The sequence below is a fragment of the Hemicordylus capensis genome, chromosome 4 (assembly GCF_027244095.1).
Source record: "Hemicordylus capensis ecotype Gifberg chromosome 4, rHemCap1.1.pri, whole genome shotgun sequence".
NCBI classification, from domain to species: Eukaryota; Metazoa; Chordata; class Lepidosauria; order Squamata; family Cordylidae; genus Hemicordylus; species Hemicordylus capensis.
This window is the reverse complement of record NC_069660.1, coordinates 44,319,124-44,340,691: the sequence shown is the minus strand read 5'-3', so window position 1 is coordinate 44,340,691 and position 21,568 is coordinate 44,319,124. Positions and strand designations below refer to the sequence as shown.

At 45.9% G+C, this 21,568-nt stretch overlaps 1 protein-coding gene across 7 annotated transcripts in view; it reads right to left on the bottom strand.

Moving 5' to 3' along the window:
* Nucleotides 1-21,568, bottom strand: part of NCOA6 (nuclear receptor coactivator 6) — an 82,950-nt gene that overhangs the window by 48,267 nt on the left and 13,115 nt on the right. For 5 of the 7 annotated variants that reach the window (XM_053246010.1, XM_053246008.1, XM_053246014.1 and 2 more), the window contains 5 exons: nt 18,070-18,179; nt 17,393-17,523; nt 16,704-16,858; nt 8,020-8,302; nt 7,321-7,476 (listed from right to left, as the gene is read on the bottom strand). In XM_053246010.1, coding sequence (XP_053101985.1) covers nt 7,321-7,476; nt 8,020-8,254 — 391 coding nt within the window. In that variant the 5' untranslated portion in view covers nt 8,255-8,302; nt 16,704-16,858; nt 17,393-17,523; nt 18,070-18,179. The remainder of the gene's footprint in view (nt 1-7,320; nt 7,477-8,019; nt 8,303-16,703; nt 16,859-17,392; nt 17,524-18,069; nt 18,180-21,568) is intronic. The other 2 variants (XM_053246012.1, XM_053246013.1) reach the window with 1 other exon arrangement.

Here is a 21,568-nt window from a genome sequence, read left to right as displayed (position 1 = left end):
GCTATGGATCCAAGGTGTCTGACTGATGGGACATACCAAAGCTCCAGTCCCAATAGGGAGGGTACCAGCGACTACCGTGCAGGGAGCACCTGCTGGAGGACGCGCCTCCCGAATGCTGCTGGGCAGATGCATACATATCTAGTTTATAACGTCTGGTAAAAGTAGAGGGGGCCTGCCAGGTCGCCGCTCAGCAGATATCCTGGATGGGGGTGTTGGTGGAGAAGGCCGCTGAGGTGGCTGCTGACCCGGTAGAATGGGCCAAAACCTTGGTGGATGCCCTAAGGCCTTGGGATTCGTATGCCAGAGAAATGCATGCTTAAGCCACCTAGTTAAGGTGGCGGGTGTTACTGGCTGACCCATAGATCATGGCAGAAATGACACGAATAGGGACTCGGAGGACCAAATCTGTTTGGTCTGCCTTATGTAGGCTTTTAAGCATCTGAGGACATCAAGCTTATGCCACGCCTTCTCAGCCGGGTGAATGGGGTGAGGGCAAAAGGAGGTTAGAACTACATCTTGGGACATGTGAAAAGGAGATGCTACCTTCAGGTGAAAAAAGGGATCTGGGATTAACCTCACAAGAGTCCTCGGAAAAAATGCAGAGGTTCTTGTGAACCGAAAGAGCCCTGAGCTCCGAAATTCTGCGCGCAGAGGTGATGGCTACTAGGAATGCGAGCTTGAGTGAGAGTATGCGTAAGGAGATAGAGGACAACAGTTCGAAGGGGTGACACTGGAGGGCCTTGAGAACAGTATGCAGATTCCAGGTGGGGAAACGATGAACCACCGGAGGAGACAGGAGAGTAGCACCTTGCAGAAAACATCTCAGGTGTGGATGGTGGCGGCCTGCACCTTTAGATGTACCTGATATCATACCCACAAGGGAAGAAGCTTGGAGTTTCAGGGTGTTAGCAGAGAGACTCTTGTCCAGACCGTCTTGCAGGAACTGCAGTAGGTGAGAGATGGAGGCTGACCCTCTCGGAACCCCGTGGCGGTCTGACCAGCGTAGGAAGGCTCTCCACGTAGATTGATATATCCAGTTGGTGGACAAACATCTAGAAGCTAGTATAGTGTTTAGGACTGATGTCCAAGTATCCATGGTGCTTTAGGAGGCGTCGTTCAGTTTCCAGGCGGCTAGCTTTAACCAGCCTGGATCCGGATGGGAAACAGGCCCCTGTTGCAGAAGATCTGGCGTAACAGGTAGTAGCAGGTGGGGTTCCGAGGCGAGGTTGAGAATCTCTGCGAACCACGGCCTCCGTGGCCAGTACGGGGCCACCAGGACAATCTGGGCTTGAAGGAGTTTTACTCTGCGAAGGAACCTCGCCAGAAGTGGGGTGGGAGGGAAGACATAGAGGAGGCCGAGAGAGCATCCACTGCTTCCGCCTGGCAGCAGGGAAACCTCATGAAGAAGTGGGGTAGATGAGTGTTGGCTGGTGTTGCAAATAGGTCCACTAGGGGGAACCCAAAGTGTTCCGTGATGAGGTGGAAAATTTCTGGACGCAGGCACCATTCCCCTGGAAGGAGGTCCGAGCGGCTTAGCCAGTCCGCTATAGTATTCAGATCCCCCTGCACGTGATGTGCCATCAAGGATACTATGTGGAGTTCCGCCCAGTGTAATAGTAATGTTGTCTCCTCCTGGAGGGACCGGGACCTGGTGCCCCCTTGTCGATTCACATGGGCCTTCGCCATGGTATTGTCCGTGTGGATAAGTACATGGCGGTGAAGCAGAGAGGCCTCGAACTCCTGTAGGGCTAGGCAAATGGCTCTGAGTTCTAGCCAGTTTATGCTGTGTTGGCATTCTTCTGCCGACCACTTGCCTTGTACAGAGAGGTGTTGACAGTGAGCTCCTCATCCCCCTTCAGCTGGCGTCTGTAGTCACGATAATCCTTGGGGATCTAGGAACTCCTTTCCCACTGATAGCTGTGGGGCGGTGATCCACCACTGTAAGGAGTGACGAACCTCCTGGGGAAGACTCACCCGTCTGCTGGACTTGACAGCTATGTCTGCATGAAATGGGAGAAGGAACCACTGCAGGGCCCTCAGGTGGAAACGTCCCCAGGGTACTGACTGTAGGCTCGCTACCATCAGGCCTAGGAGTCTGGACAGGGCCATGATGGGAGTGCAGTTGGATTTCAGGACCTGGTGTACCTCTGATTCAAGGGTATGTCTTCGGTCCTGAGGCAGGAAGAGTTTGTCCAGCTGGGTGTCTATCAGGACTCCTAGGTGGAGAATCAGTTGACTCTTTGCCTTGTTTATGACAAACCCACGAGCACTGAGCATTTGGATACTCAATTTGGTTGGTCTGCAGGTCCAGTTGGGCAGACTGGCGTGACTTTGACTAAAGAAGAAGGTCGTCCAAATATCCAAAGATCCTCATGCCCTGAAGTCTGAGGTGTGCTATCACGGGGGCCAGGACCTTCATGAAAATGCACGGGGCTGATGAGAGGCCAGAGTTTTGTACTGGTAGTGCACTCCCGCATACAGAAAGCGGAGGAGATGGCAACTGTCCCGGCGAATGGGCACATGCAAGTAGGCCTCCTTGAGGTCTATGGACATGAGCAGATCTAGGTGATGCAGGGCCTCTGCGATGGATCTCAAGGACTCCATGCAGAAGGTGCACTTGCGGACGAAGTGACCAACATGCTTTAGGTCCAGTACCACGTGCAATGACCCGTCTTCCTTGGGCACTGTAAAGATGATTGAGTAGATGGCCAGGCCTTGCTGATGGACAGGCACTGGTTCTATGGCACCTATTGCCTGAAGGTGACGAATTACCTCTTAAAGGCCCTGGTGCTTTTGTTTGTGCTTGGACAAGGGAGTGGAGAGGAATCTGTGGGGGGTTGGCTGGACAGTTCTATGGAGTAGCCCTCCCTTAGGGTGGAGAGTACCCACAGATCTGATGTGGTGGCCTCCCAAGCGTGCCAGTGAGAGGAGAGGCGACCACCTAGGGGCACCTCTCCCACCCCGTCATGCCTGCTGTTTAGGCTGTTTGGATTGGAATGAGGAGGAGGCCCGCTTCTCAAGCTGCTGTCTAGGTGTTCTGGCTCTACCCCAGTAGGTGAGATGAGCCCTTGACCCCCTGTCCCTACCAGCGAAGGAGGATCGAAAGGAACAAAAGGGCTGAAAGTACCATCTGCCCTGGGGATGGTCCTGTTTTTTCGCGGCAGAGGGCATAGCCTTCTTCCTGTCCTTAGATTCGATAAGAACTTCATTAAGAGCCGCATCCCCAAACAATTTTTGGCCATCATATGGAACAGAAGCCAAATTGGTCTTAGGTGTGGCATCTACTTGCCAAAACTTTAGCCATAAGTAGCGCCTACCTACCACAGAGGCTGTAGCTGCCTTAGAGGCAAAATGCAGCCCATCCAGGGTGGCATCCATCATGAATGCTTGCGCCTTGTGTAATTTTAAGAGAGTCCAGCGCAGTCTAATTGGGGTCCGAGGGAGGAACTTGTAGCAAATCATCCAGTCAGATAAGGGAAGCCCATGCTATTATAGAGGCTGCTGCCAAGGCCCTCATGGATAAGGCTGAGGAATCATGAATGCGCTTTAGGGATCTCTCCATGTGCTTGTCTGCCGGGTCCTTGAGGGCGGACTCACCATCTCTGGTCAGAACCGAACCAGAAATTAACTGGACCATGGGGGCATCTGTAGGGGGCATTGAATATTTCACTACCCTCTTGCCTGAAGGTGTAAAATCTGTTAGCCACAGTGGTAGCTGTTTTAAATGGGGTGGAAAGCGACCATTTGGCCTTGGCCGCTTCCACAAACTGCTTAGCCAGTGGGAGAGACATGGCAGACTGTTTTGAGCCGAGGAAAACTAAAGCACTTTTGCCGGCTGGCTGGGCATCCTGAGAAGCAGAGGGGGCAAGCCCCAGAGCTAGTACAGTTTTGGACATCAGGAGGACCAAATCTGAGACCTGAAAAAGCCTGAGGGGACCTCAGGTGAGTCTGGATCATGAGAGTCAGACCATTCGCCCTCAGATCTAGGATGGTCTGGGTCCTCCTGGCCTATAGGATCCGCTGAATGGATGGGATCCCCAGGAGAGCCAGGAGTTTGTCTCAGAGCCCCGCCCTGGGCAGTCTCGCTAGCCAAGTTCACCGTATCCCTGAGGGAGGTGAGCCCGGGGAGAGGGGACCCTTGATCAGAGCCCTCAGAGGAGTGGGCCATGAGTTCCCACTGTCTGGACCTGGATCTGGACTTTTTGAATTTTTAAATATTTTTTTAATTTTTCCTTGCCTTTTTAGGGGCAGGAGTTTCAGAAGGTGATGATTCAGTGCTGAAGGAGGCCCGGGAGGACTGCCTAGAGCGCTTACATCTTTTTGATTGCAAGGCATCATATTTTTCAAAAGCGGTGGAGAGAAGGTTCTCTATCCACAACCCCCAGGAGGTAGGCATATCAGATGGTAACTGCGTTACAGTTTTGGCAGAAGGGCTGGACGGGGTTGGACTAGATGACCCTAAGGGGTCCCCGGTTGAAGGGTTGGAAGATTGACTAGGCCCGGCATGGGCCACGCTCACCACCTCCTGCTGGGCTGAAGCGGTGCTCCTGGTGACCACCCGTTGTTGTGGTTGTGCCCTGGGAGGCGCAGTATCCGTGGCCATGTCCTCCCCTGCCACTGCTGACCTTGCCGAGGCCTTCTCTGAACGACGTGGGGGCCCGGACGCCATTTCCGGTGGGTCCGCGATCCGAGGAGAGCCTAGTAGGCTCCGGGGGCTGCGCTGCTGAGGCAGGCTGCCCTGGAGTGTCTGGGACCAGCAGGAGGGAGATGGGGAAGGCAGAGGCGGGAGCTCTGCCCGGCCCACTTCCCCGCTCAGCAGCTGATCGGCAGCGTTCTCAGGCTCCAGAAGTGCTGCGTGTCGCACACAGCCCACCCACGACTGCAGGCTCTTAAGAGGGGTGGCAGTGGAGGCAAATGGTCAGCCAAAGAAGACCCCCCTCAGAATGCGTACGTGTAGTACTCTGGGGGGCCTTGCCATCCAGCAGGGCCCAGGGGAGAAGGGGGAGTAAAATAACAAAGAAGGGAAAAAACGAAAGTAGCAGTGCTGAGGAGCAGCCTGGAGTCTTCGCAGGACAAAAAGAACTGGGGAGGGGCCTGCTCCTCCCGAACTTAAAAGCTTTGCTAATTACATAGTCCTGCCTCCTGGAGATATTTGGGTCAAGATAACCATCAGTCAGATGCCCTTGGACCCATAGCAGCAGAGAAGAGTAGAATTTAAGATTGATATACAGGATTCACGCCAACAAAATTTAAAACATACATCAGTTAGGAGAGTATGAAGCCTGCACACTGCAAGCAGTCATTTGAGAGCTTAACACTGGTTACTGATCCACGTGCTCCTATAAGCACATGCCAGCAAGAAAGCACAGACCATGTGTGCATTCCCACAGGTTTGCTCTGTCTGGAGAAATGAATGGGGCAGTCCACTGTAGAAGTATACCTGAATTTCCAGAGCAGAGCAACTGTTTTTGGAGGGAGAAAAAATATATATACAGCTTCATCTTATCAAGGATGAAGCAGCAGAAAAATAATCAGCATGCATAACTTAAGCAACAATTTGGACCTGCTAGCATTAGGGCTCTGTCAGCCTCTAAAGGTAAAGAGTGCCGTCGAGTCAGTGTCGACTCCTGGAGACCACAGAACCCCGTGGTTATGTCTGGTAGAATACAGGAGGGGTTTACCACTGCTATCTCCCGCGTAGTATGAGATGATGCCTTTCAGCATCTTCCTATATCGCTGCTGCCTGATATAGGTGTTTCCCATAGTCTGGGAAACATGCCAGCGGGGATTCAAACCAGGTACCTCTGGCTTGCTAGTCAAGTCATTTCCCACTGCACCATTAGGTGGTTTGTGTGTCAACCACCTAGTTAAATTATAACAAGAGTAAAAATACTTGGCTATATATTGTAATTAATATTAGAATAAGCATCCTCAGGGCAGATTTCCCACTGCTGCCCTTGGCCACATCATTTAGTACCATTCATTTTGAGAATCTTAACTTTTACGTAGTGAGTTTTCCCATTCCCTTCTGCAAACACCAATGATATGGAGGAAGGGCAAGGAAACTCACTATATGATAGCCAGGATTAACCAGGAGCAAGAAGATTTGGTGCAGAGTGTTATCAGCATGCTGATGACACCCCAATATTTTCCTCCATGTCAACATCATCAGGAGAAGACATAACCTCCCTAAATGCCTGCATGGAGGCAGTGATGGGCTGGATGAGGGATAACAAACTGAGGATGAATCCAGATAAGACTTATTGTGGGGGTCAGAACTCGGGAGATTATTTTGATCTGCCTGTTCTGGATGGGGTCACACTTCCCCAGAAGGAACATGTATGCAGTCTGGGGTGCTTCTGGATTCAAACCTCTCCCTGGTATCCCAGGTTAGGCAGTGGCCAGAAGTGCCTTCTATCAGCTTCGGTTGATACGCCAGCTGCATCCTTTTTTTTGAGAGAAATGACCTCAGAACAGTAGTACATCTGCTGGTCACCTCCAGAACTGACTACTGCAATGTGCTCTATGTGGGGCTGCCTTTGTACATAGTCCAGAAACCACAGCTGGTTCAGAATGCAGCAGCCAGGTTGCAGATCTTAAAAGATCTGCACTGGCTGCTGCTAAATTTCCAGGCAAAATACAAGGTCTTGGTCATAACCTATAAAGCCCTAAACAGCTTAGACCCTGGGTATTTAAGAGAATGTCTTCTTCGCTATGAGTACTACCACCCATTGAGATAATCAGGAGAGGTTCGTTTGTAGTTGCCACCGACTCATCTGGTGGCTACTTGGGGATGGGCCTTCTCCGTTGCTGTCCCAAGGCTTTGGTATGCGCTCCCTACTGAAATAAAAGCCTCCTAATCTCTGACAACTTTTAAAAAAGGAAGTCAAGAGAGATTTGTTCACCGAGGCTTTTAATTAGATACTGTTTTAATAGTGTGATGCTTTTTAATATTTCTTAACATTGTTTTAAATTGTGAATTATTGTAATGTTTTAATCTTTTTATTTGTTGTAAACCGCCCAGAGACTTGTGTTTTGGGCGGTAAAGAAATATGTTAAACAAACAAGGTGAACAGTGTTAAATGATACAGCTGGAGGTGGTAAAGGAGAGGAACTGTAATGCTTAAGTGTGACATATAGCCCATTCCTTAGTGAAAATATCAGTATGTTCATGACGTATGATTATTTGGCATTATCTTTGCTGTAATCAAGTTACTGAAAAAACTGATCAACATTTTTATTTTGCTAGTACAGTAATCTTAACTTTTTCTTAAGCATACAGGCACAACCAGGCACAACCACAAAAGTAGTTTCAACTACCTTCAATTTGAACTGAGAGAATTCCCAAGTCTCGAAGTTGCTGGTTGTTGTTTTGAGCCAGCATTCGTAGTCGCTCAGCAGCTTCACGAGGAATATTGAAAGTAACACGTACACTGTTCCAAGGTTCCACCTTCCTCAATTTTAACTTGTCAGAATCTTAATGGAGGAAGAAAAAGAAAAATTAGAAGAACAACTACAGATAAAATGTGATTATTCTAGTCAAGTAAAGTTTAGCAGGCTGGTTCACACTTTTATTCATTGCCTCCGACCAAAATAGACTTTTTTTGGTAAATGAACCATTAAGGTGAGTCTCCAATGTATCACATCAAGCAAAGTAACTCTGGGCTAGTTCACATAAGACATTTCTGACAGAGTACATTGTTTATGACACGGCACAGCCCTCAAATTCCCAGAGCTTTCTATACTGACTGCAGATTTCAGTAATGACAACTTCCTCTCTTAATAGAACTTTGAAGCATTAGTGATGTTGAAAGAGCAAAAAGATGGCCACAAAATTATTTTAAAAGGTTCATCCAGAATTGATCCAATTTTTTTTTTACCAAAAGCAGTTCTAATAAAGTTTGCAATATTCTAGAGTAACTTCACTTTAAACAAATGCATTGTATTTCATATACATAAAGCTAATATAAGCAGTTATTAAAGGAATCTCTAACTTAAAGTTACAAGAAGGTAAAGTACCCATATGTAAAAGGTCAGGCACATTGTCCAATATGATGCCTAATTTCTGTTTGAAGTCATCATCATCTATATTCCCTTTAAAAGCTACGAAGATGGTGGAACCTTCAGAAGAGCTCGTGTGTTTTATGACACCTTCCTCCAATCTAGAGTTAATATCCACTTCCAGGTCTCTCATGGTTGAAGAACACAATGAAGTGTAGTTAACTTTCAAGTTAGGTATGTCACCCCAGACCATGGCTGTGTAATTTGTTGCAGTGGAAGTTGATCAGGTATTAAGAAGAACCTACAAAAGAAAATATGTTTAAAAATACATTGTTTAATTGTTAACACATGTACACATGGACATCTGAACAAGTACAGGCTATTCCTACTGCTTATAATTTGTTCTTGATAGGCTCCGTTCACAGAAAATTTCTATGCACAGTGCTAATGTACAAATCCATTTCAATCTACTGTTGATTTTATTTAACTGTACAAAATAAATGTCAAGAGAAAAAGAGTAAAAGGTTCCTTTTGAAGACAGAGTTAAGACAATTGGGATTTCAGACCAATTCTATGTTTTGCAGTAGATCTGCAGCAAACTTAAGATCACATACTAAGTTCCTAAAGGGGCTCAGGGGATATAGAGTCAGTTCTTCATGTTATTCTGTATTGTCAGTTTTATAGGGATGCTTGTAGTAAGTTTATTGCTCCTCTCTTAAAGAACTATCCTGGTCATACAGATCAATTTTACTTGGATGTTTTATTGTCAAATTTTAAACTTGTTACTTCTATAAACGTGGCCAAGTTCTGTTTTGTTGCATCCAAACTTCGTAGAGCTTGTATTAGCAATCTGAATATTTTGTAAATTATAATTGTATTATTTTAAATGTTAAGCTGGTCTAAGGACCATAATAAATTTACTACTACTGTGGAATAATCAAGTTGTTCATTTATACAGTGAATAGTGCATTTATAATGCATGCTAACATGCTTCTCTAGGGAAGGAGAAGACAGGCAAGTGGCTCTGCAGATTATTTTAAGATCACAGAGTCCAGAATCCAATACAGAGTTAGGCACACTTAAGTCCTCTTATTTCTATGGACTGAAGCATAAAACTCTGTGTTATGGTCAAGTATTTTAAGACTGCGATCTTATGTGCAACTATTAAGCTCAGTAAGAATTACTTTCAAGTTAAAAATGGGCCTGAATTTCTATTCTTGGCACAATCTGTTTCAGTTTACTGTTATTTACTTGTCACTAAGTAAAATGGATATACATATCTGCAGGCTACTTCATGTATTTGATGCATGATAGCTCAATATATCTGTAAGACTTTAAGAGGCCACAGGACATTTGGCTTTCCCCCCAGTTCAGAGTCACTTCTGTTTTATTTATTTTCAACCAACTCTTTTGTATATGCACACGTAAGGATACCCATTAGGACCGCGCACTTCAGAAAACGTGGGAATTCTGTTTCAGAATTCCCAGTCCCCACCACAAGGAGGCAGCCGCTCACAGGACAAATGCACCAGGTAGGAGGGTGGCGGCGGCAGCTCTTTAAAAGCTGCCCAGCACTGGTATGGGGAAAGCTGGGCAGCACAGCACTCCATGGGAGCATCTGGGGGTGGTGGCTGGTGGGGAGTGACAAAGATGAAGCTCATCACTCATGCGGGGCAGCTAGGAACCACAGGGATGCCTGGGAGATGTGGTTTATTTATTTATTTGACATATTTTTATACTGCCCAAAACGTACATTGCTCCCAAGATTCTCCAAAATGGGAGAAAGGAACATTGGATCTTACCTTGTGAAGGGTCCTTTTCCCCTGATCTGGAGTTCATCAAATAGGGATCAAGCACTGAGCATTCTCAGATAAGGCCGGATATTCAATTAGAGTAGATCCTCCCACTGTCGGGTGCTGTTCCCAGTTCCAGGACTGATGCAAAATACAGCAAGGACTATTTGTGCTCTGCTATGAGGAAACCAGATTATGGGAAGAAAAAGGAAAACAAAGGCCAAGGCCAACTAGCAAGGTGTAAGCAAAAACAGGAGAGAGGATATGAACCCCAAGATAAAGAAAAGGACAAGAGAGGAAGAGGAGGAGAAAAATTCTATAATCCCAGGTACCTGCCTCCACCCAAAAACATTTCAAACCCTCAAACAGGAACCGCGTAGGTAAAGACCAAACCTAACAAAAAAATCCAGGTGGGCCTGATGAACTCCAGATCAGGAGAAAAGGACCCTTCACAAGGTAAGACCCAATATTCCTTTTCCCCCTGTCTGGAGTTCATCAAATAGGGACATGCCCAAGCATAACACCCGGAGAGTAACAAGAAAAGCCCCAATTTTTAGGTGGGAAAGGATGTTTAAACCACCTGTTGCAAAATTCGACAGCCAAACGCCACCTGTGATTCCAAAAAGGAGGGAATCTTGTAATGGCAAATGAATGGTGAGGTGGAACTCAGGTGGCCGCTCTACAGATATCTGCCAGGGGCACCTGGGTAGAGAAAGCTACCAACACTGCGGCATTGCAGGTACAATGGGTCGTGATGCCCATAGGAGGAACCAAATCCAAGGCCTCATACGCCAAACGGATGCAGGACCGGATCCAGGCAGTAAGGACAACTTGGAGGGGCATTGACCGAGGTTGTGAGGGGAGAAGGACACGAATAAGGAATCCGTTTTCCTCAATTCTTCCGTACGCCGGACGTAAAAGCGAAGAGCATGACGCATGTCCAATTTATGCTAGTGTTTTTCTGTTGGATGAAAGGGATTCAGACAGAATGAAGGTAGAATTACCTTCTGAGCCCAATGGAAAACAGAGTTTACTTTAGGTAAGAATGTGGGGTCAAAACTCAATTTGACCTCGTCTGGGTTGAACAAGCAAAGTTCCTTGCGGGCTGATAGGGCTCCCAGTTCTGAGATTCTGCGGGTGGACCTTATGGCAACTAAAAATAAGGTTTTGAATGAAAGAAGCTTGAGCAGAATGGAGCTCAATGGTTTGAATGGAGGGGCCATAAGGACGTTCAGAACTTTATTCAGGTTCCATGAGGGGAACAAGGGAACCGGCGGAGGTGCAATATTGGCTGCGCCCTTGAGGAAACGAGAAAGGTGAGGGTGTAGGGAATGAGTGCCTGGGTCCAAGATATCCAGCACTGAAGCCAGGGCGGAGACCTGTCTGCACAAGGTGGCCAGTTTCAGATTAAGGGCAAGCCCTGCTTGTAGGAACTCAAGGACTTCCGGGACTCCTACCACTGACAGGTCTAGCTGCTTGCATTAAGCCCATCCAATGAATGCCACCCATGATGATTGGTAGATGCATTGAGTAGATAGTCTACGAGATGCGAGAATGGTGTTCGAGACCAGAGAGGACCTGAGAGACCCGAGACCTGCCAATCTTAGTTTGCTGCGTTCAACCGACGAAGCCGTGGTCCCTCAGGCATACCAGAGTTGTCCTAACATGGAGGGAGGCAGTATCGGACAATGATGCTCTGACCAACAAGTCATCCAAGTAGAGGTAAATGCAGACCCCCTGTAGGTGCAGGTGAACCATGAGAGCCGCCATGAGTTTCATGAACACCCACATGGCCGACACCAGGCCGAAGGGTAGGGCATGGTATTGGTAGTGGTGCCCGTTGTAGAAAAATTGAAGAAATCTCCTGTGACCCTTAGGAATCGGAACATACAGATACACCTCGGAGAGGTCCACTGACGCCAGAAAGTCACCTTGAGAAATGGCCTGTTTGATGGACTGAAGGGACTCCATCCTAAATTTGCATTTCTTGATGAGGCTGTTGAGGCGTCAAGTTCAGGACCACCCTCCAAGGGCCGTCCTTCTTTGGCACCAGAAAAAGCAGCGAGTAGACGCCGGAGCATGTTTTGGTATGAGACACAGGTTCGATCGCCTGGGTCTGAAGGAGGAGTTGAATCACCTCTAACATTAGACGGTGTTTTTCTGGTCACCGGGAGCTGGGTGTGACAAAGAAGGAATCATGAGGAATGGAGAAAAGTCTATCCTGCAGCCCTTGGTGACTGTGTCTAGTACCCACTGGTCGTGGGATGTGGACATCCAGGTGAGGGCAAATCTCTGAAGCCTGCCCCCTATGGCCAAGTAGTCACTGTCGCTTACCGTAGGGGACGGGGGGTTGGGCGGCTTGCTGCCTTGTTGACTGAAGGTGCCTCTGCCCTGTGGTCGCCACTGTGATCTGTTGAAACTCCTGAAGCAGGATTGTCTGTAGTCTCCTGGGTGAAAGCTGGGTTGGAAAGTGGATTGTCTCTGGCTATAAGAGGAAGCACTCTGCCCACGATAGCCCCTGCGAAAGTCCCTCCTGGTGGAGGGCATCACCTTCTTTATGTCTTTGGTGTCCACCAGGACAGGATCCAGGGATGGACCAAAAAGATTAATACCCAAATAAGGGGACACCTGTAGGACCAATTTAGACTTAGAATCGACCTGCCACCCATTGAGCCAGAGGGCCCTGCCGAGGGCTACTCCCAAAGCCAGGGCACTAGAGGCATGCTGAAAGCAGTCCAGACTACAGTCTGCCATAAAGGCAGCCACCTTTGCCATCTTAGTGAGGCCCTGTCGTAATTTTGTTTTGTCAGGTGGAATCAGGGTGGCCAACTCCTTGGCCCAGATTATAGAGGCTCTGGCAAAGATGGAGTTAGCCGTAGCAGCCCTGATGACAGTGGCTGAGGCCTCATGTGCCTTTTTTTAGCAAAGCATCGGCTTTTTTATCCTCAGTAGACTTCAATTGTTCCTGGCTCTTCATATTAATCAATGAACCCGAGACCATTTGAACAATGGGAGGATCCACCCGTGGGGAGGCCAGCAAGGAGGAGATCTCAGAGGACATAGTGTAATGTTTCTTGGGCAAGGAGCCAATAGGCTTGCTAGACACAGGGTTCTTCCACTCCGCCAACATCACCTGTTTAAACAGTGGGGAAAGGGACAGCTGCGGGGGTACCTGAGGAGGACGGGAACACCTCTTGGTCCAACTCCGAAGGGGGAACCACCTCTTCAGAAGAAACATCTTTAATAGCTCTTTTTGCTTTTGCTAAGAACACATCAAAATCAATTGCGGAAAAAAGGCAAACCGAAAGTTGATGGGCAGGAGCCACCTCCTCATCAGAAAGTTCACCCTCTTTTTCTGACGCGGGGGCACAGGGCTGGGGGGTGATGGGTCCCGCAGGGAGCATAGGGATGATCCCAGGGATAAAAGGGGTGAATATGGGGCGAGGTTGCAAGGGCTGCGAAACCCCATCTAGCCCTCTAGTGCTTTAGGAGTCCTGGGCTCCAAATCTGATTCAGAGGAGGGGGACACAGGGAGTTGCCATTTGCATTGGGGAGAGTGAGGTCTGGGGGCAAACTGGCCCTTCTCTGCCAAAGGAATGGCCTGTCTCCAAGGACTGGAAACTGGCGAAGAGGAGAAGTGCTGAAAAGGTCTACCGGGCTGGGCGGGCAGGGTAGCTTGTACATCAGGTTGTGTGGCCGTAGACACCCCGCCTGCATTTGGGTTACCAGCAGGAGGCACTCAGTGAGAAAGAAATTACAGAGCCAATCTGCCACATCTCCTGGAAGGGAGCCCCCACCCCTGGGTGAACAGGGAAAACAGTACCTGTGGGTGCTCCAGGTAACAGAGGCTGGGCTGCATCTGGAGGGAGTTCAACCTTGCCCTAAGACAGGCTGTAGAGGAGTGCCTGCAATGGTCCCAGTGGACAATCAGTCTGGGGGGAAACGCGGACCAGCTGGTTTGCCACCTGCCACAATCACGGGGGAGGTGCTGATGGACGAGTCCCCTTGTGTCACGCCCTCGATCTCCGACAGCGAGGAGGAAGGGGAAGCTGTCAACTTTCCAGGCGATGCAGGAGTGTCTGAGGGGCAGAGCCCGGCTGTCAGTGTTCATGAAACAACTGTGGATAATGACTCTGAACAGGCACAACAACCTGAGGCAGCAGAAATCGTGAAAGACCAATCGGAAGAGGAGCTATGCAACCAACCCCCGCTGACTCCCCAACAGCGGCGTGCCACGAGACGCAGGGATCAATTGGAAAATATTAAGAGAAGCAAATGCCTCTTGCAGAGGGCCGATAAGCCTTAAATCCCTGCCAGCTGGGAGCTCTCGGCTTGCACTATAAATCACGTCACTAGTCTTCTACTTACTGCTGAAAAGCAACATTCGTCAAACTCTATGTCGGCAGTGTGCAGCCAAGTCCAGTCAAGACTAACTTCCCAAGCCATATCCAGTTTCAGCAGCTCCGCTTTGTCTCGTGTCTTCCCTGGCAGTTGGCCAGACCTTGACACCTTGCCGGTCCCCCTTTGCATGTTTACTATGTTCCTTAGCGTGCCGGGAACGCTTGCAAACAGCTTGAATGAGTAGCCTCTCGCTCAAACGGACTGAGTCAGAGAGCAATTTTTTCTTTTGATGTTTGCCGTTTCCTTCCTTTGCCTTAGCCTTTTTTAGTGCCTTCCACGGGGAGCTGGCCGTCGCCGAAGCGGGAATGGCCGCCCCCAAGGTAGTCAGGATGCCCACAAGGGGCTGTGCATACCCAGCCTCCGGGTTGGGGGCTAACAATGCCTCCGAGTGCAAGCCATGAAGCAGCTCCCCTCCATGAGCTACCGCCACTGACACTGCCAGAGAAAAAATACCCAGCTGCGATCGAAAGCAAGAAAATAAAAAACAAAAGTAAAAAAGTCAAACAGCCGAATTGAAAATAAAAAAGGCAAAATTGAGGAGCTTTTTTGGCAGACAAATGAATAAAAAGCCGATAGGCAGTACCTTCCCACCCTTGCACACTCAAACAGCAGAGTAAGAGGGTGTTAGAAGAGACCAATAATAGCTACCTAGCAGAGCAGTCAAAAAGTGTAGCCAAGCTTGAGCAGACAAGACCAGAACTGGGGATGGCACCCGACAGTGGGAGGATCTACTCCAATTGAATATCCGGCCATGTCTGAGCATGCTCAGTGTTTGATCCCTATTTGATGAACTCCAGACAGGGGGGAAAACTACATCCCCCATGGACACCCCTGCGGTTCCCAGCCACCCCGCACAAGCGATGAGCTTCTTCTTTGTCACTCCCCCAGACACTCCCATGGAGCACTGCAACCACCCAGCTTTCTCTGCGCCACTTCTGCGCAGTTTTTAGAACACCACCACCACCCTCCTACCTAGGGCGGTTGCCTTGTGAGCTGCTGCCTCTTTCTAGTAGGGTCTGGGAATTCCAAAACAGAATTCTGATCTTTTCCAAAGTGCACAGTCCTAGTACCCACTGCCTCAACTCTCTAACAATAAAAAAGCGGGACATGGTTTTGCCAGATAAAAGATGTGCAATGTTTGAGAATCTGCCGTGATACAGAATGGCTAAAGAACTTTTGGGAATCCTATTTGCTAAATGGAGCCAGTGTGGTGTAGTGGTTAAAGTGTCAGACTAGGACCAAGGAGACCAGAGTTCAAACCCCATTTCAACTATGAAACTCACTGGGTGACTCTGGTCCAGTCACATCTCTCTCAAACTAACCTACCTCACAGGGTTGTAGTGAGAACACACATAACCATGTGCACTGCTCTGAGCTCCTTTGTGGAAGAGTGCGATATAAATGTAAATAATAATAGTCATAATAAATAAAATAACAGCCTTTTCCAGACACTCTTCTTCTAGGCAAAATGAGTACACATCTTCCCAGAAAGCACTGCTCTGAATAATTGTTCCCAGCTATAGGGACGCCAACAGCAGTTGAAGGAAACCGCTGTTCTCACTTCAGCAAGCAAAATGGCTATAAGACTGAACTGTGAATCAGGACTTTTCCAGTTCAAATCTCACCTCACTAGGGACTCACTAGGTGGTCTTCAGCAATCTCCCTTCGCTCAACCTCAGCTCCTGGCCAGTTGCAATGTGGAAATAATATTTACTTTGTTAAAACTACAAGGTAATACATGTGAAGCACTTTGTATAGTTTGTTCAAGTGTGCAAATACTAAGTATTATAATACAAAGTTTCTTGTTGAGGACTGTGATAGCACTATCATTACAAGCACCCACTGAACCATGCCCAAAACTTCACTGCCAGACACACAATTCTATTTTCCTCAGAGGTTATGCATTTGATAATCAAGAAAAGGGGCACAATTTTCTCTCTGCAGAAAGAATGCATTTGGAAATCTGAATCGTGCCACATCCCTTTAAAACGAGGAGATTCCACATCCCCTTTAACACAGAGGAGAGCAGGTCCATACCTGCTCCTCTGGCACTCACCGCTATTTCCTTAAGTGTGGCTCCTGTCAGTTAGCAGTGCATGCCAGTGGTGCTCTCCCCCAGCTGCTCCTGCACAACACATGTGCGGTGGCCATTTGCACAGTCAGCAACCATGTGCAGAGGCCATGTGCATGCCAAAGTCACGCAGGGGTAGCTAGGGGAGAGTGCCGCCAGTACACACTGATAGCTGGGGAGAACGTAGCACTCAAGGAAATGGCGACAAGCGCCAGAGGAGCAGGTATGGACCTGCTCTCCTCTGTGTTAAAGGGGATGTAGAATCCACCCCAACCCCCATTTTAAAGGGATGTGGCGCGATTTCGATTCTGAACTGCATTTCATGCACATCCCTATCTGGAAAGGCTTAGCAGTGAATATCAATTAAGTGTAAGGAGGCTAATGTTTTCATCAATCACAGAGAGAGAGGGTATCAACCAATAAGAAAAGCAGCATACCAGGAGATCCTGCATAAGAAGCCACATGACAAGTTAAGCGGATCCCGAAAATTTGAGCCATAACAGCCTTCAGGTTGCTCGTCTCCTAGAGGAGACTTTAGGAATCTGATCCTCTGAATTCTTCAGCTTGACAAATCAGTAGTCCTGAAGTTAATCTGCAAATGTACCCAAAACATTAATTTTATCTTCTTAAGGGATAAGACAACATGTCTCACAATCTTTTTTCCTCCCTGAAACTTCATGCTCCCCACTTCACCACAAATTGAGGACCTAGGAATTACAGTAGTTGGATATAGTATTGCAGTTCAAATACTTAAGTACTATATACATTTAGAATTGGTGCATATTATTTTTAAAAATCTTGTTTTTAACTTTCCTGTTTAATGAAAAACGTTGTTTACAGTATTTTGTAAAGCTATCAGGATCTAATAAAAAGATTTCATCTCACTAAGCTTAGTAGGACTTATTTCTAAATAAACATGACAAGATTGGGCTGTGTACCTATTAGATTTTGAACATTTCCAACATAATCTGCACTTATCTGAATCACTAGAACCATTCCATTAGTAGACCGTATTTGTATATACAAATCTGCATTAGTCTGTTAGATCTCCATTGTAAAAGTACACTTCAAAGATGTCAGAGGCTTGCCATTATTCTAATACTAACTTGTCTAAGAGGTTGGATACCTGTTAGTCATAACTCCATAATTATCTTAGGTTGAGTGGCCATCATGTTATCCACAAAATCACACTGCATGGTATAGATCTGGATTAGATTCTGGATGAGGTCCTGTTTCCCTTCCTGGATAACAATAGACCTTAAAAATAATTTTCAAGAAGAGGGAACAAATAATTAACTCTCCACAAGACTCCCCTTCCCTTTAAAAAAAGAAAAGAAAGAAAGAACAAATTACATCTATTGTGGAGAGTATTGAACCTGGACCTGCAAAACCTGGATTCAAGCCCCAGTTCAGGTACTAACTACAAGTTACATGTCAATGCACGCAACAATGCCCTGAAACTTTGAAAAAGAAAAATAAGAGCAAAACTGCTTTGGTTTTAGAGTGGAGACACAGAATGGAAGGGATGGGTGCTTTAACTTTTCCATCCATTTCTTACTGCAAACCCCACTTCACCGTTTCCCTCCACCCCCAGCTTTTGGTCTCCACGTGGTTTCAGCCAAGCACATGCCTATATTCACTTCAGACTGACAGGTATGTAACAGAGACATTCAAGTCCAACTGATACATCAGAATGATCACCACCAAGATAAGGGAACACAAGGAAGAGCACATATTATAGACACACATGAAACACAAAATTTCAAGTGATTCCACTTACCCCTCCCACATTTTTACACTTACCAAGATGAGCATTCAAAGCTTCCTTAAATGTATGTCATTTTAAAAGCCATTTATTCATCTTGGAACACCAAGCATTTTAGATAATACCTCATAGCACTAGGAGTTTAAACCTGAAAAGAAAAGAAAATGTATATAATTAGCACAGCCTTTTCCAAAATAGTATCCTTTCAGGAAAGAATTCTCTTTAAAAAAAAATAAAACTACCTTATACCAAGCCAGACTATTTGATTGATCTAACACAGCATTGTCTTCACTAACCAACAGCAGCTCTCCAAGGCTTCAAAAGATATTTTCCAGTCCTAGTACCAGAGATCTTTTTTAACTGACAAGAGAGGGATCAATATATTTTGCCAGTGCTTAATGAACTTCACTGGCTTCCAGTCCACTTCCAAGCACAATTCAGGATGCTGGTGCTGTCCCTGAATAACCTACACTGCTTAGGACCTGGGGACCTGAAGCAACACAAGTTCCTACTTCAACCTAAGGTAGTCCGTGGATGCTCACCACTGGGTGCCCCTGCAATCCAGGATAAGGCAGATGGCGACGAGAGAGAGAGAGAGAGAGAGAGAGAGCGCGAGCACAAGTGCACATTTTTTCTTGAGGTGCCCATTTCTGTAACTTCCTCCCTAGAGGGGTTTGCCTGGTACCTGCTATCCTTTCAGTGCCAGGCAAAAATACTCTTATTTTTCCAGGCCTTTTCATGTTTTACTTATGCCGCTCTTTTTAAACTACTGTTTTAATATTGTTATAATGGTGTTATGCTCTTAGGTTACTTGTAATCTACCTTCTCAAACTGCTGAAAGGCTGCATATAAACTAAACAGACCTAATGAATGCAAAGCTTCATTAGGATGCAAAGCTTCATCCGAGTTTCTTTACTGGACTAAAAATTTCTAGGGGGGAAAAAGCACTCAGATTAGATGAGTTCTTTCCCAAATCCTAATGTAGTCTCCAATGTAAACAAAATGGCAAAAATTATAATTTTGCATAAGGATACCAGTGACAAGAGATGTTAAATCTCACAAAGCAAAATCGAAGGCCACACTTTATATTTATCACATTCATATCTTTATTATTTTATTTGTTTGTTTGTTTTAATGCATTTATATACCGCCCAAAACTCAAGTTCTCTGGGTGGTTTACAGGACAATAAAAACAGCCAATAAAAGATTAAAATATTTCAACAATTAAAATTAAAAAGTTAAAACTTTTTTAACTTGGCCTGGCCTTCCAAAAAGGAAGGATTGTAAAGTGTTTTTTAAAAGTATTTTAATTGGCTTTAAATGGTTTTAATCGTTTTTGAATTATTTTTATATTGTTTTTAGCATTGTGTTTGAATTGTAGGTTTTATGTCTTTTTAAAAAGTTGTATACCACCCAGAGCCTCTGGGTGGGGCAGTTTATAAATGTAATAAATAAATAATAAAACTATTAAACCAGTATCTAATTAAAAGCCTGGGTGAACACATGTGTCTTGACTGCCCTTTGAATGAGTTTGACTGCCCTTTTAAAGTTGTAAGAGATGGGGAGCTCTTATTTCAGCAGGAAGTGTGTTCCAAAGCCTCAGGGCAGCAATGGAGAAGGCCCATCCCTGAGTAGCCACCAGATGAGCTGGTGGCAACTACAGACGAACCTCTGCAGATTATCTCAATGGACGGCAGGGTGGATAAAAATCAATGATTTTTTTTAAAAAATCAAAAAATTTGGATTTTTTTGATTTAAATTGGATTTTTTTTTAAATAAAATGCTTTTTGAGGAAAATATATTACCATCCAAAGGTTATTCCATCATGAAATAAAGATTAGTTTTTTAATTATGTAGAATAAGGCTGTATATGTTTAATTTTTTTGGTAAATAAATTCCATTAATCCATTCACAATGTCATGCTTTTCCAGAGGTTTTTGTAAGATTATTGGGCAGTTTCTCTGCCTACACGATATTATCACAGATGCTTGGTTTACTTTTGCAGTTCTCAAAACTGAATTTGACTCAGCAGAGATCACATGCCTCTTCTTCACAGCAAAAATGTTATGACATGAACAGAGTTGAGAAAAAGACCTTAATCCTATTGTTCTACAAACCTATGAATACAGAATCAACCCCTTCAGTGCTAAGTTTCAAGAAGTTCAGTGAAATAGAATAGAAACAATATTTTTCTGATTGTTTGGAGTGGAATAGCTCTGCACAAGAAGAAAGTGAAACTAAGTGTGAGGAGGGAGGGGCAAGCAGACAAGCAGTACAAAATGAAAGTGAAACTTTCTGAGCACAATACTGCATAGCCACAGACAGACAAGTCTTTGGATCTTTTTGTGTGTATGACCTGAGGTTTATCACATTCTTTCCTTGGAGGAAAAAACCTATAATGGCAGCAGGCCGTAAAAGAGACCCAGTTTGGCAATATTTTAATGAAGTTCCTTTACCTATCGGTAAGGCAGGCATGCGTGCAAAATGCAAACACTGCAACATCTACTTGCATATTAAAGTTATACCAGCAAGAATTAGTCTTTATGTAGAAAACTATGATTTAAATCAAGCCTTACTGACTAGTGATTTAAATCATGATTTCATGATTTAAATCGTGAATTAAATCAGTTTGATTTAAATCAAATCCACCCTGAATGCAGGTGTGCAATGAATCCTCAGAGGGATTCATTATGAGGAAAAATTATACACCAAAGAATCCAAACACTTGAAAAATAGTGACTGCACATAAAAAAAATGAAAGCTGGCGATCCGTGTTAGGGGTTAGGATATGGCAACTTTGAATCCCCATTGTTTCCTATGGCCAAGTGTCCCACTGCCTTGAAATTTGGGTGGTAGGTGGCACCCATGGGGACCTACCCAACACCCAAATTTGGTGTGCCTAGGACCTTGTTAAAAGGCCCAAATCAGAGCAAATACAAATCAAATCTGGGGAGATTTGGAGGAGGTAGATTTGGATACAAAACAAATCAGGGGTGATTTGTTTTGGGCACAAATCAAATTTTAAAAAATCAATTTGCGCACATCCCTACTCTCCAAGCTGGGGGAGTGGGAGACAAAATGGCAAATGCGGTTCAATGTAAGCAAGTGTAAAGCGAGGCATATTGGGGCAAAAAACCCCACCGACCTTCACATATATGCTGATGGGATCTGAGCTGTTGGTGACTGACCAGGAGGGAGATTTTGTGGTCATGGTGTACAACTCATTGCAAGTGTCAACTCAGTGCGCGGGAGCTGTGAAAAAGGCTAATTCTATGCTGGGAATCATTAGGAGGGGAGTTGAAAATAAAAATGCTAATATTATAATACCCTTATACAAATCTATGGTCACACTATGGTGTGGTCACATCTGGAGTATTGTGTGCAGCTTTGGTCACTGTATCTTAAGAAAGGTGCAGAAGAGGGCAACCAAGATAATCAGGGGCCTTGAGCACCTTCCTTCTGAGGCTAGGCTACAGCATCTGAGGTTCTTTACCTTGGAGAAGAAGTTAAGTGGAGACATGATTGAGGTGTTTAAAA